This window comes from Watersipora subatra, chromosome 1 (assembly GCF_963576615.1).
Source record: "Watersipora subatra chromosome 1, tzWatSuba1.1, whole genome shotgun sequence".
NCBI lineage: Eukaryota > Metazoa > Bryozoa > Gymnolaemata > Cheilostomatida > Watersiporidae > Watersipora > Watersipora subatra.
The window spans coordinates 1,570,680-1,585,959 of record NC_088708.1 but is presented as its reverse complement, the minus strand read 5'-3'; the positions used below and the strand labels follow the sequence as shown (position 1 = coordinate 1,585,959).

Genomic DNA, 15,280 nt, shown 5'->3' with positions numbered 1-15,280 from the left:
AGAGAGAGGAAGTACATGTAAATAGAGGAGATAGGGGATGAGGAGGTAGAAAGAGTAGGTAGGGAGAGAAAATAGGTAGAAAGAGAAGAACTAGGGAAAAAGTAGGAAAAGAGAGAGGGATAGAGAATAGCAGGCCTGTATTCACTGGTTGCAAGTTGGGGCGGCTAATGTTAGGCGACTAGTTATGAACACCTGGGGAAGTGGAGGGGGGGGGCGGCGTAAGCCCCCAACAGGTTTCTCTTATGTAAGGCCTCAGCCGGGCCTCTCATGTAAAGTTTTAAAATTTTTTATCGGAAAGTATCAACCTTTTTCTATTTTTTGATATTTGTTTTGTTTTAGGTGATATGACTGACGAGACGTTTTTAAATTAAAATAGGCAAAACTTGACCGCAGTTAAAACGCTCAGAAAAAGGACATCTTTTTCTTTTGAGCGTTTTAACAAAGATCAATTTTGCCGATTTTATTTTAAGTTCATACGGAGGTTTCTACGCTTTCGATGGGACATGGCCAAGCGGTTGTTTGGTAAAACTTGATATTTTCAAACCTTTATAAAAGTCATTAATAAGAATATTTTGCCACCGATGAGGATAATAAGGGCGTCTAAGAACTACTAAAAGTTGATGTTTGTCTCTATGTCTTGAAATAAAGTGATATTCTACAGCGATAAAAACCGTCTACATAGCCGTTGGGCAAATAACTTTTCGAATAAATGATGTTGAGGTCGAGTTATCTGAAGCAATTTATCATTGCGTGGGAACGGACCAAACAAATCCGTTCGAGTTAACCTTGTGTTTGAGATGAAATGTTACATTTTTTCCGAGGGCGAGTTATCCGAGTTTGACTGTACTTAGCCGCGGAAAGTTCCTAAAAAGTTGGGGCGGCTCAGCCGACCAGCCGCTCCAGGGAATACGGGCCTGGAGAGTAGGTAGGGAGAGATAGGGCCAGAAGATAAGATAAAGAGAATGCTACGCGTAGCTTTTTATCATCACAACTCACCATAGCTCATGACTCACCAGATCTTATAGCTCACCATAACTCATAACTCACCATAACTCGCTATAACTCATCATAATTCACCATAACTCATAACTCACCATAACTCATCATAACTCATACCCCATCATAACTCACCATAACTCATAACTCAACATAACTCATAACTCAACATAACTCATAACTCACCGTTACTCGCTATAACAACTCATCATAACTCATGGCTCACCATAACTCATAACCCATCATAACTCATAACTCATCATAACTCATAACTCACTAAAACTCTTAACTCACCATAACTCATAACTAGCTATAACTCATACCTTACCATAACTCACACTTGAACGATTGACAATGATTTTTGTGACTAGCTGCTGAATTAGTAAGACGATCAATCATATTATAATATAATGCATGCATGGCTAGTTATTGGCCTCTAAACAAAACAGGGGAAAAGCACTTTCAGTAGACGAGCATGAGTTAGTCAGACTCAGACCCTCCAGTGGCACAGACAGTTCCTACTATACAATTTCTAACTCCTCTTGTAAACAAGATTGTTAGTTCATAATTGCTAATAGCTGTATGCTTTACAAACAGTATAGCTGTATGCTTTACAAACAGTATAGCTGGATGCTTTACAAACAGTATAGCTGTATGCTTTACAAACAGTATAGCTGTATGTTTTACAAACAGTATAGCTGTATGCTTTACAAACAGTATAGCTGTATGCTTTACAAACTGTATAGCTGTATGCTTTACAAACAGTATAGCTGTATGCTTTACAAACAGTATAGCTGTATGCTTTACAAACAGTATAGCTGTATACTTTACAAGCAGTATAGCTGTATACTTTACAAACAGTATAGCTGTATGCGTTACAAACAGTATAGCTGGATGCTTTACAAACTGTATAGCTGTATGCTTTACAAACAGTATAGCTGTATGCTTTACAAACTCTATAGCTGTATGCTTAAAACAGAGTGAGCATAATTTATTCCTATAATATACATTATATATATAATGTATATAGATTAGTCTATGAAGATTTCTTCATGCAATGCATTGCAGCAAGTATGCACACTCTTTTGGTAAAATTAATACGAAAACTGCCATGTGAAAAGTATTTCAGCACCTGCAAGCAAAACCTTTCCAGTGTAACTTGGTTGTTACTATGTGTAGTTTATAGCGTGCGGTGTGTGAAACTGGGATGTGGTATGTGGTAGGTGGTGCGTAGAGTGAGGTATGTAATGTGTAGTGAATGACTGTGCTTTTAAAGATAAGATGTGCAGTGTTGTGTTTGGTATGCTGTATAACGTGCATTACGCAGCGTACAGCATCTGGCGAATGGCATATGATGTGTGACATTTAAACTGCTATATGTATTCGGATGTGTAGTGTGTAACAGGCGGACAGAAAGCTAGCCTTGTAGAAGTGAGACGATGCCTAGTCTCACATGCTGCCATACAAGGAAAATGGTTGTTGTACACTGTTGGCTTGTCTTTAATAACCACATTTATTATAGTATAGCAATAGTGAGCAGCGGCAGTGGCATCACGAAAAAGATGCAGATCAAATGTACCTAACTAACATAACTAGATATAGAGTTATAAAGTTATAGACATACACAAAGTTTCTATAGGTAGAGAGGTGTACTATTAATTGACAATGGCACTAGGTTGACTCTCAGATTTGACAGGGGAACATGTAGAAGAGACAGTCCTACTGCTGTTTCTCTTATACTAAAGGGGAACATGTAGAAGAGAGGGTCCTACTGTTGCTCTTATACTAAAGGGGAACATGTAGAAGAGAGGGTCCTACTGTTTCTCTCATACTAAAGGGGAACATGTAGAAGAGAGGGTCCTACTGTTTCTCTCATACTAAACTTTAATTTGAGAGAAATGGTAGTAAAATAACAAAATAACGAATGCTCCCCTCCCAAAAAATCTCCAAATTCTCCTCTGGGGGGAATTCCCCCTGGTTAAGAGTCGCTCTGGACCATGCATTGACTGTGTATAGATTATGCAGGCGTTCAGTCAATAGGCCCTTTTTGTTACCAGACAATTGTGTGACCCATTTATCCACTTTTCAGTGACAGTCAGTTGCTCACACTTAACAAACTGTAAAAATATGACATAGATAGCATAGAAGAAAGTTGTATACAAGCTATGGATCATGGATTGAGGAAGCTAGCTTCTGACAAACAGTCAACACAGTCTGTTCGCTTTAATGTTAGATATAACCATAGAGTTATCTTCCCCTAGAGTGATAAGGAGCATTTAGAGTTTAGACTTTAATGTTAGATATAACCAATTTTATTGCTTTAGAGAAAACTAGTAGATACAGAGGTAAGATTTGTGGTGGATAATTCCGGGTCAAGACAGATTTTTAAGATTTTATCAGAGTGGGCTGCTTCGATCCTCAGTATTTGCTCGAACACAGCTGAGCTGGACTAGCATAAGAATATAAATTGTCCTAAATACACCTGAGGAGAGTTTTCTGAGAAAATATTGTGTCATGCAGTAGAATAACTGAACTCATAGCCAACAGTTCTTTTATCAAGTTCGCTGACTGCTTTGATAGGTTATACTAACCTCTGATAGGCTAGACAGCAAAGAAATGCTGTCGTCCTCTTTCAACTCTTGAAGGTAATTTTGTCCTACTGTCTGTCTATAATCTTTGACGTAGTCGATGAAGTCTCTGTCCGCTCGTGATAAGTTCCTCCGGCCGCGACCTCGGCCTCTGGCAGACATTATGGTTGAGATGATAGGAAACGCAACAAAATTACCTGCAACCTACTTGACAGAGATGGAGGAGTAGCGGAAGGCAGCCGAGTGCTGTAATAGTGCATTATGCAGTGTGATATCAATACATGCATACTAACTTGTGATGAATCAGATAAAGGCTGATTGCGTCATCTTTTGTGAAAATTCCCCTGCAGCAGCCTATTATTTCAGGTCGCGCAGTTATGCACATGACTGACTCTACTACTAAATTGATTGGCTCTTCAGCTAAGCCTGCGCGACTGCATGGCTGCGTTACATAATTACAAAGACACAATAGGGCCTGCTATAGATATACACTACCATAGTTTAAGATATACACTACCATAGTTTAAGATATACACTACCATAGTTTAAGATATACACTACCATAGTTTAAGATATACACTACCATAGTTTAAGATATATACTACCATAGTTTAAGATATACACTACCATAGTTTAAGATATACACTACCATAGTTTAAGATATACACTACCATAGTTTAAGATATACACTACCATAGTTTAAGATATACACTACCATAGTTTAAGATATACACTACCATAGTTTAAGATATACACTACCATAGTTTAAGATATACACTACCATAGTTTAAAATATACACTACCATAGTTTAAGATATACACTACCATAGTTTAAGATATATACTACCATAGTTTAAGATATATACTACCATAGTTTAAGATATACACTACCGTAGTTCAAGATATACACTACCATAGTTTAAGATATATACTACCATAGTTTAAGATATATACTACCATAGTTTAAGATATATACTACCATAGTTTAAGATATACACTACCATAGTTTAAGATATACACTACCATAGTTTAAGATATACACTACCATAGTTTAAGATATACACTACCATAGTTTAAGATATATACTACCATGGTTTAAGATATACACTACCATAGTTTAAGATATACACTACCATAGTTTAAGATATACACTACCATAGTTTAAGATATATACTACCATAGTTTAAGATATATACTACCATAGTTTAAGATATATACTACCATAGTTTAAGATATACACTACCATAGTTTAAGATATACACTACCATAGTTTAAGATATACACTACCATAGTTTAAGATATACACTACCATAGTTTAAGATATACACTACCATAGTTTAAGATATACACTACCATAGTTTAAGATATACACTACCATAGTTTAAGATATATACTACCATAGTTTAAGATATATACTACCATAGTTTAAGATATACACTACCATAGTTTAAGATATACACTACCATAGTTTGAGATATACACTACCGTAGTTTAAGATATACACTACCATAGTTTAAGATATACACTACCATAGTTTAAGATATATACTACCATAGTTTAAGATATACACTACCATAGTTTAAGATATACACTACCATAGTTTAAGATATACACTACCATAGTTTAAGATATACACTACCATAGTTTAAGATATACACTACCATAGTTTAAGATATATACTACCATAGTTTAAGATATACACTACCATAGTTTAAGATATACACTACCGTAGTTCAAGATATACACTACCATAGTTTAAGATATATACTACCATAGTTTAAGATATATACTACCATAGTTTAAGATATATACTACCATAGTTTAAGATATACACTACCATAGTTTAAGATATACACTACCATAGTTTAAGATATACACTACCATAGTTTAAGATATACACTACCATAGTTTAAGATATACACTACCATAGTTTAAGATATACACTACCATAGTTTAAGATATATACTACCATAGTTTAAGATATATACTACCATAGTTTAAGATATACACTACCATAGTTTAAGATATACACTACCATAGTTTAAGATATACACTACCATAGTTTAAGATATACACTACCATAGTTTAAGATATACACTACCATAGTTTAAGATATACACTACCATAGTTTAAGATATACACTACCATAGTTTAAGATATACACTACCATAGTTTAAGATATATACTACCATAGTTTAAGATATACACTACCATAGTTTAAGATATACACTACCATAGTTTAAGATATACACTACCATAGTTTAAGATATACACTACCATAGTTTAAGATATACACTACCATAGTTTAAGATATACACTACCATAGTTTAAGTTATATACTACCATAGTTTAAGATATACACTACCATAGTTTAAGATATACACTACCGTAGTTCAAGATATACACTACCATAGTTTAAGATATATACTACCATAGTTTAAGATATATACTACCATAGTTTAAGATATATACTACCATAGTTTAAGATATACACTACCATAGTTTAAGATATACACTACCATAGTTTAAGATATACACTACCATAGTTTAAGATATACACTACCATAGTTTAAGATATACACTACCATAGTTTAAGATATACACTACCATAGTTTAAGATATATACTACCATAGTTTAAGATATATACTACCATAGTTTAAGATATACACTACCATAGTTTAAGATATACACTACCATAGTTTGAGATATACACTACCGTAGTTTAAGATATACACTACCATAGTTTAAGATATACACTACCATAGTTTAAGATATATACTACCATAGTTTAAGATATATACTACCATAGTTTAAGATATACACTACCATAGTTTAAGATATACACTACCATAGTTTGAGATATACACTACCGTAGTTTAAGATATACACTACCATAGTTTAAGATATATACTACCATAGTTTAAGATATATACTACCATAGTTTAAGATATACACTACCATAGTTTAAGATATACACTACCATAGTTTAAGATATATACTACCATAGTTTAAGATATACACTACCATAGTTTAAGATATATACTACCATAGTTTAAGATATACACTACCATAGTTTAAGATATACACTACCATAGTTTGAGATATACACTACCGTAGTTTAAGATATACACTACCATAGTTTAAGATATACACTACCATAGTTTAAGATATACACTACCATAGTTTAAGATATACACTACCATAGTTTAAGATATACACTACCATAGTTTAAGATATACACTACCATAGTTTAAGATATATACTACCATAGTTTAAGATGTACACTACCATAGTTTAAGATATATACTACCATAGTTTAAGATATACACTACCATAGTTTAAGATATACACTACCATAGTTTAAGATATACACTACCATAGTTTAAGATATACACTACCATAGTTTAAGATATACACTACCATAGTTTAAGATATACACTACCATAGTTTAAGATATATACTACCATAGTTTAAGATATATACTACCATAGTTTAAGATATATACTACCATAGTTTAAGATATACACTACCATAGTTTAAGATATATACTACCATAGTTTAAGATATACACTACCATAGTTTAAGATATACACTACCATAGTTTAAGATATACACTACCATAGTTTAAGATATACACTACCATAGTTTAAGATATACACTACCATAGTTCAAGATATACACTACCATAGTTTAAGATATATACTACCATAGTTTAAGATATACACTACCATAGTTTAAGATATACACTACCATAGTTTAAGATATATACTACCATAGTTTGAGATATACACTACCGTAGTTTAAGATATACACTACCATAGTTTAAGATATACACTACCATAGTTTAAGATATATACTACCATAGTTTAAGATATACACTACCATAGTTTAAGATATATGTAGAAACCTTTTAAAGACTGAGACTAAAGACCTTTTTAATGAGCGTGAGACTTATAATAATGAAACCAATAACAAACATTTTACAGGAAGACATCCTGCCTCTTAATTATCTAACAGCTACAAGCACTAAATAAGGTGGCCCAATGTGACCTGCTGTCTTCGTGTCAATGAGTGCGTCGTGTCACTGAGTGCGTCGATGGTGAATTCCACGTTTTTACCGTTGGCCTGCTGCCTGTCCTGACGTTGATCGGACTGTCAGGTGCACTCGCAGAGAGATTGACCAATCCGAGGACCCCTTTTGGTGCTTTAGTTTATATTTCTTCAAATTCAAATAAGTCAGCCGATTTCAGAGACAGTTAATTGGAAGCTTTAGTACTGGAAACAGTGTTTACTTCAGAACAATTTTATTAAACTAAGGTTGTTAAAAGGAGACAAAGGTCAGTGAATTTAATTTATGTATTTTTGATGTAATACATTTTATTTGCTGTAAAGATACATGTTTCAACAAAGTTAATTTTGGCATTTGGAAGACCTTTAATGGAAAGGTTAGGCAACCACCAGCATTAGTTCCATGACTTCTATATTGTATACTGTGTGTTATTTTACGCTATTGGGTTGTCCAGTTTATGTTTTATTACTTAGTTAGTATTATGTAACATTTTCGCCTAGTTTATGTGAAGTTATGTTTTACAGACTTCACGGTAGTCTAAATAAAACAAAGACTAGCAGTGAAACTTATTCCTTCTTCAAGCAACCCCAAGTAATTATAAGCGGGACGTAAAAGTCTCCACAGTGAAGTCTTTCCTAAAAGAAGATAAAGAATAGCAAGCGAAGGCACGGCTACAGAATTATCTCAAGAGAAGACGATTGCTGTATGACCGCAACCCTGAGCACAAGAAACAAAGGCACGGCTGCAGAGAACTTGGATCAACAAGGACCCAATCTGCTGCAACACCCGCAAGCCTGAGTTAATAGCACAACAGCTAAGTAGCCGTTTGCAATTTTCAGTGGCCATTTGCCAAAACAGATTGCATATCTATATGCAATAACACTCTTGCCTGCTAATATATAGCATTTTTACTTGATCAATAGTAACAGATCACCAACCTATCAGATTGTATTAGTGCAATCATACAACTTGTTTGTTAACCTTGATGATACCTTATGAACACTCTCACGATTCATTCGTAGGGCAATTACACTTCATAGACTAGTTGGGTTCACGTTGTTTTTGCTTCAAACCGTTTTAATTTTACTAGGACCTTATTTTATGTAAATGTGCATCATTTGAATCTGTTTTTTCAATTATTGTAAAGTTGACAGTATCTGAAAGCGGCTGACACCTTGAATTGTTACGCAAAATCTAAAAATTATTCCCTGCGCTAAAAATTAACCGGTATTGGCTTAACTTGTTTTCTGGTGCTGCTTGTGTGTTTGGCGCTGCGCCAGGATGGCCGATGCGGAGCTGGGCGAGGAAACGGTGGAGTCGCGCACTGACGCCTCAGACACTGACGCCTCAGACACTGACAGCGAAGGTACATGTTTGCAAAATCGAGTTGAAACTAAAAAACTGAGCAGTTCGGATAGTGCTAGTAGTCATCAGCAGGCAATTAATGCTGACAATAATGTAGATGTCGTTACAATTAGTGAAAACACTGTTAGACGCTCTTCAAGATTGGCTGCATTAAAGAAGTCCAATGACGCTATGCAGCTAATGAACATTATCGGCACAACAGTCTTAGATCACCAGAATGTTATTGATATGGTTAGGAAAAACATTGATGGTGTTGATGTTAGCATTGAAACGTTACGAAATGATGTGACAGAGCTAAATGAGTTTCGTAATCAATTTGATTCTATGTATGAGGAACTGCAAGTTATTTCTGATAATAAAGTTGATACAACTGTTACAAGTATGTACACTGAGCATATCAGTGAGCTTAAAACAGTGGAGCAGCACTTACAGCAAAGAATAAAGCAATTGGAAGTTCAACAAGATGAAGAGAAAGAGCTGCAAGATGAAGAAGCAGCAATGCAAGAGATGAGGAAACAGCTGGAGGAAAAAATGAGGCTGTACAAAGAGAGAAAGCAAAGCAGGCAGAGATTAGCACCAATTTCAGTTCTTTCATTACAATCTTCACACAGTTCAGCTACCAGTACACCAACAAAACCTGAGAATCGCCTTACAACGAGTATAACAGAAGACACTACAAGAAAAAGAATAGAGCCTGGCAATGCACGTTCACCACAACCTCCGCCCTCCACACGAATCACTTCTAGCAGGCCTGCAGTGCAGATCCATGATCTCACACTTCAACAGTTGCAATCAGATGAGCTCAGGTCGCATAGTCCAGTCGACCTACCACAACCGAGGGAACCTAACCCTGGCAATGTAGATGTCAAGTCAAAAACACATAATGACCTTGAACCCATTCACCAGCTTGCACAATGCCTTGTCACAACGATGAAAAGCACTAAACGCACAGCTCTGGAACCCAGCATTTTCACCGGGAACCCACTAGAGTTTAATGACTGGGAGATTGATTTTGAAGGTTATATAGAAGCTGAAGGCCTTGTAGGCAAAGAGCCACTTAGGTATTTGAAAAAATACGTGAGTGGAGAAGCTAAAGACTGCATATCAGGCTACTTTACACTCAACTCAGAAGCTGCATATAAGGATGCCCGCAAGCAACTGAGAAGAAGGTATGGTAAGGATAGCAGTATAGCTCGTGCTATGCGAACAAAGTTAGAAAATTGGCCAAACATTGGTGCGACAGATGGCAAACAGTTACGCAAGTATGCAGACTTCCTGTCACAGATCAAAGGTGCCATGATTTCAGTGCCAAAACTGAAGGCCCTCAATGACAGTGATGAGATAGAGAAAATAGCCAAAGTACTTCCGCGATGGATGAAAACCAAATGGGTGAATCTTAGCAGACAGTTAGAGAGGAATGAGGATAGGGAAGCTGATTTCCATGATTATCACTCTTTAATAAATGAACAGGCTGAGATCCAGAACACCCCCCTGATGGCAAATGATCGAGCCCCAGAGAAGACTAGAAATGACAACAAAAGACGAGGCAAAGCAATACAGCACACTACTCTAACCACAGCAACAACCGACAAAAGTGTGAAACACTGCGCGTACTGTGAGAAAGACAACCACGACACAGCCTCTTGTTTCAAGCTAATAGCCATGTCACATCGTGACACAATTGAAGTCTTCAAAAAGAAGAGACTTTGTTTTAGCTGTGCACAGCCACATCACATGACTTCCCAGTGCAAGGACAAAGCCAAGTGCAGGAAATGTAAAGGAGATCACCTACAGTGCCTCCATAAATCGGCTCAAGACTGGGAGGAAACAAAAGTCAACAAAGGTAAGCAAGAACCCAAGACAGTTGGTGAACAAAAGCCACCATCTGATACTAAAGAAAAAATCTCAAATGCTGCCGACAGTAGCGGCACAACAGAGCTACTCAACATGGTTGTGCCTGTGTATATTTCGGCTGCAAACGCTTCAGATAAAATTCTTGCCTATGCGGTACTGGATAACGGCTCTGACAGTACCTACATAGCTAAAGACATAGCCAAGAGGTTGAAGCCACCAAGTGTATCGGAGCAGATTACCGTAACAACGCTAAATGGAAAGAAGACTAGCCACTTGAGCAAGTACAAGATCGTGGTGGATTGCTTTGAAGGAGCACCAGATGGCCAAGACCACAGAATAGAAGCATACGAACAGGATGTGATACCCTGCAACCGGATGCAAATTCCTACCTCGAAAATTGCCAGCTCAATACCTCTCTTCAAAGAAATTTCTCAACTCTTCCCTCCCAAATTGGATGCACCAATAGGTCTCCTAATAGGCAGAGATTTCGCACACTTACTAGCACCACATGAGACGATAATTGGAAAAGAGAACGAACCCTTTGCGCTCAAAACTGTTCTGGGATGGACCTTGTGCGGTGGCAATAATGAACACCAGAGGTCACTACACACTACACTTCTTGCGCAGGCGTCAGAGTTTGATGACATTGATGACCGAAGAAAGATGTCCCAAAATGACATAAAGTTCACCAAAACACTAGAAAATGGAATGGAGCGATCCGAAGATGGGTCGATCACTCTTCCACTTCCCTTTAAAGATCAACCAACTATGCCCAACAATAAGGCTCAAGCTAAAAAGAGACTGGAACAATTAATCCATAGACTCAAAAAAGACCCGAATCTGAAAAAAGATTACTTTCAGTTCATGGAGGAGGTGATTAAAAGCGGACATGCTGAGAAAGTTCCCGATCACTGCACACCACAAGGAAAGGCGTGGTATCTTCCACATTTTGGCGTATACCATCCAAAGAAACAGAAGCTACGCGTAGTATTTGATGCAAGCGTGAAGTTTCTAAACAGATGTCTAAATGACGAACTTCTGGCCGGACCAGATCATATAAACAGCTTACTCGGAATTCTTCTAAGATTCAGAACTAAACATGTAGCCTTGTCGTGTGACATTGAAAAAATGTTTCACAACTTCAAAGTTCTTCCAGAACACAGAGATTATCTTAGGTTCCTGTGGGTTGACCCCAACTTAACAACAGTAACAGAGTACAGAATGACAGTGCACCTATTTGGTGCAACTTCATCGCCAGGTGTTGCAACCTTTGCGCTGCGTAAAATAGCCGCGCAAGCCACCAACGATCTTCCTGAAGCCAGCAAGTTTATAACAAGAAACTTTTATGTTGATGACGGAATAACTAGTGTTGCTAGTGTTCCCGAAGCTATTCAACTGGCCCGTGATGCAACAAAGATATGCGGAAGTGCCAACTTGCGTTTACACAAGTTTGTAAGTAATAGTAGAGAGCTTTTGCAGTCAATTCCCACCACAGAGATAGCTAAGGGAGTTCAAGGATTGGACTTGTGCAAAGACAAATTACCCGCAGAGAGAACCTTGGGAATGGAATGGCGCACAGATGACGACTGCTTCACCTTTAGCAGCAATCTGCTCGAGAAACCAAACACTAAAAGGGGTATCTTGTCCATAGTTTCACAGGTGTACGATCCTCTCGGCTTACTTGCTCCTTTCCTTTTGAAAGGAAAGGTTTTGATGCAACGTGCCTGCAAGAAAGTTCAAAATTGGGATGAGGCGGTGTCTGAAGATCTTGCAAAAGATTGGACTCTCTGGAAAGAACAGCTGTCAAATCTGCAAGATGTCAGTATCCCAAGGTGCTTAAAACCACAGGATTTCGGAGAGGTTAAAAACACTCAATTGCATTACTTCTGTGATGCCTCCTTAGACGGGTACGGAGCCTGTGCATATCTACGGATGATTAACAAACACGACAAAGTGCATGTTGCACTAGTCATGGCAAAGTCAAGAGTAGCTCCGCTCAAACCTATGACTATACCAAGACTGGAACTCCAAGCGGCGGTTGAAGCGACAAGACTGAAGAATCAGCTTCAAGTTGAGCTTGACCTGACAGTCGACGCAGAGCACTTCTGGAGTGACTCAACTGTTGCCCTAGGATTTATTAGCAACACTGAAGCACAGTATCATATGTTTGTCGCTAACAGAGTGGCTGAAATTCGGCGTTCTACGGACGTAGCTCAGTGGCATCACATTCCAGGATCTCTCAATCCTGCAGATCTAGCTTCACGAGGGTGCAACCTTACATTGCTCAATAAATCAAACTGGTGGTCTGGACCAGCCTTTTTACGCCAGCTAGATATTAGTGAGCATATTTCCGATGACGTTGACCACCGCAAGTACACACAAGATAGCGTAGAGGTCAAAAAAGTGAAGCAAACGCTGTCCACAGTTGCCACCGTGAAAGCTAACATGGATGAAACAATAAAGAAGTTCAGCTCATGGAAAAGACTGGTCAGAGCCCTTGCCCTTGTCAAAGCCATGCTAAAGAGTAAAAGTTTCAAAAAACCCACACTTACCGCGAGGGACTGGCAGGAAGCAGAAGACTGTATAGTCAAAGCAGAGCAGGAACGCTTATTCCCTGAAGACATTAAACGTCTAAAAGGACAAGAAAAACTTGCCAAGAACAGCAAACTTCTCAAATTCACACCATATCTTGATGAGAAAGGGACAATGCGAATGAGAGGCAGAGTCACATCGCCCTTGAGCTACAAAGAGATAAATCCTGTCATACTGACCAAATCTTCACTAGCCAAGCTCTTAGTTACTCACTACCACCAGATTACTCATCATCAGGGCCACAACCCTACAATAGCAGCACTGCGTCAAGCAGGTTTTTGGGTGACCGGCGTCTCAACTCTCGCCAAGAATATTGTGCACCATTGCATACGATGCAGAAGAAATCGTGCCAAACCGGAAGAACAGCAGATGGGTCTTTTACCAAAAGAAAGAACCAACCTCAGCCCACCATTCACTCATGTAGGCATTGACACCTTTGGCCATTTTTTGGTCAAAGAAAGAAGGACCGAACTGAAGAGATATGGCGTACTCTTCACCTGTCTCTACAGTCGTGCTTTGCACATCGAAGTAGTCGACGACCTGTCAACAGACAGTTTTCTACAAGCTCTTAGGAGAATCCAAGCAGTCAGGGGACCAATCACCACTATTTTCAGTGATGGCGGTACCAATTTCACTGGTGCGCGCAATCAGTTAGAAAAAGATCTACTCTCTATGCAAGACAGTAAAATAAAGATATATCTGCTAGCAAATAAAATACAGTTTCAAATAAACACCCCAACAGCCAGCCATCAAGGCGGAATTTGGGAGCGGCAGATCCGCATTATCAGATCAATTCTCAATGGAATGACAACTAAGTATGACCGTCGAATGACTACTGAAGGTCTTAGAACAGCCCTATACGAGATTATGGCCACTGTTAACAGCATACCTCTCTCAACAGCTAGTCTAAGTGACACAGAAGCAATTATCACTGCTAATCACCTTCTGACTATGAAGTCGCAGCACCTACCACCTCCTCCTGGACAATTTGACGGGACTGAGATCTATGGAAGATCCATGTACCGGAAGACCCAGCAGATGGCGGAAGAATTTTGGACAACCTGGAAGGCGCAATATCTCCCAAAGATTGAGAACCGGCCAAAGTGGGAGGCACCCCGGCAAAATATCAAAGTGGGAGACTTGGTTGTCATAGTTGACAATAACGAACCCCGGAACTCCTGGAAAACTGGAATAGTAGTGGCCGTCCATCAAGGATCCGACGGCTTGGTAAGGAAGACCTCAATCATGACTGGTACAACTGACCTTGATACCTCTGGCAAGCCTAGGCACCCCAGAGTTACCTTAGACAGGCCCGTTCAAAAATTAATCAGAATTATGAGTGCTGAGTAAAAATTAGAATATTTCATGCTTACATATTGCATTACGTGTGTTACATTATATAATACAATAGCCTTGATTTATCCTGATATTTTAATTACTATTATTTACTGGTTGTAAATTTTTGCAAATTTAAGTGGGAGTGTAGAAACCTTTTAAAGACTGAGACTAAAGACCTTTTTAATGAGCGTGAGACTTATAATAATGAAACCAATAACAAACATTTTACAGGAAGACATCCTGCCTCTTAATTATCTAACAGCTACAAGCACTAAATAAGGTGGCCCAATGTGACCTGCTGTCTTCGTGTCAATGAGTGCGTCGTGTCACTGAGTGCGTCGATGGTGAATTCCACGTTTTTACCGTTGGCCTGCTGCCTGTCCTGACGTTGATCGGACTGTCAGGTGCACTCGCAGAGAGATTGACCAATCCGAGGACCCCTTTTGGTGCTTTAGTTTATATTTCTTCAAATTCAAA

At 38.1% G+C, this 15,280-nt stretch overlaps 2 protein-coding genes across 2 annotated transcripts in view; one reads left to right on the top strand and one right to left on the bottom strand.

The window, feature by feature from the left end:
* LOC137385761 (terminal uridylyltransferase 4-like) overlaps positions 1-3,746 on the bottom strand; it is a 47,715-nt gene extending 43,969 nt beyond the window's left edge. Inside the window, exon 1 of the mRNA XM_068072300.1 lies at positions 3,588-3,746. Within this exon, the coding sequence (XP_067928401.1) occupies positions 3,588-3,746 (159 nt within the window). The remainder of the gene's footprint in view (positions 1-3,587) is intronic.
* Positions 3,747-8,935: 5,189 nt separating this feature from the next.
* Positions 8,936-14,815, top strand: LOC137385759 (uncharacterized). The gene has a single exon (XM_068072299.1). The coding sequence runs from the start codon at positions 8,936-8,938 to the stop codon at positions 14,813-14,815; it is 5,880 nt and encodes a 1,959-aa protein (XP_067928400.1).
* The last annotated feature ends 465 nt before the right edge of the window (positions 14,816-15,280 follow it).

Bases quoted from the DNA above. Each gene is read 5' to 3' on its own strand.
- LOC137385759 (XM_068072299.1), top strand. From the start codon at position 8,936: ATGGCCGATGCGGAGCTGGGCGAGGAAACGGTGGAGTCGCGCACTGAC.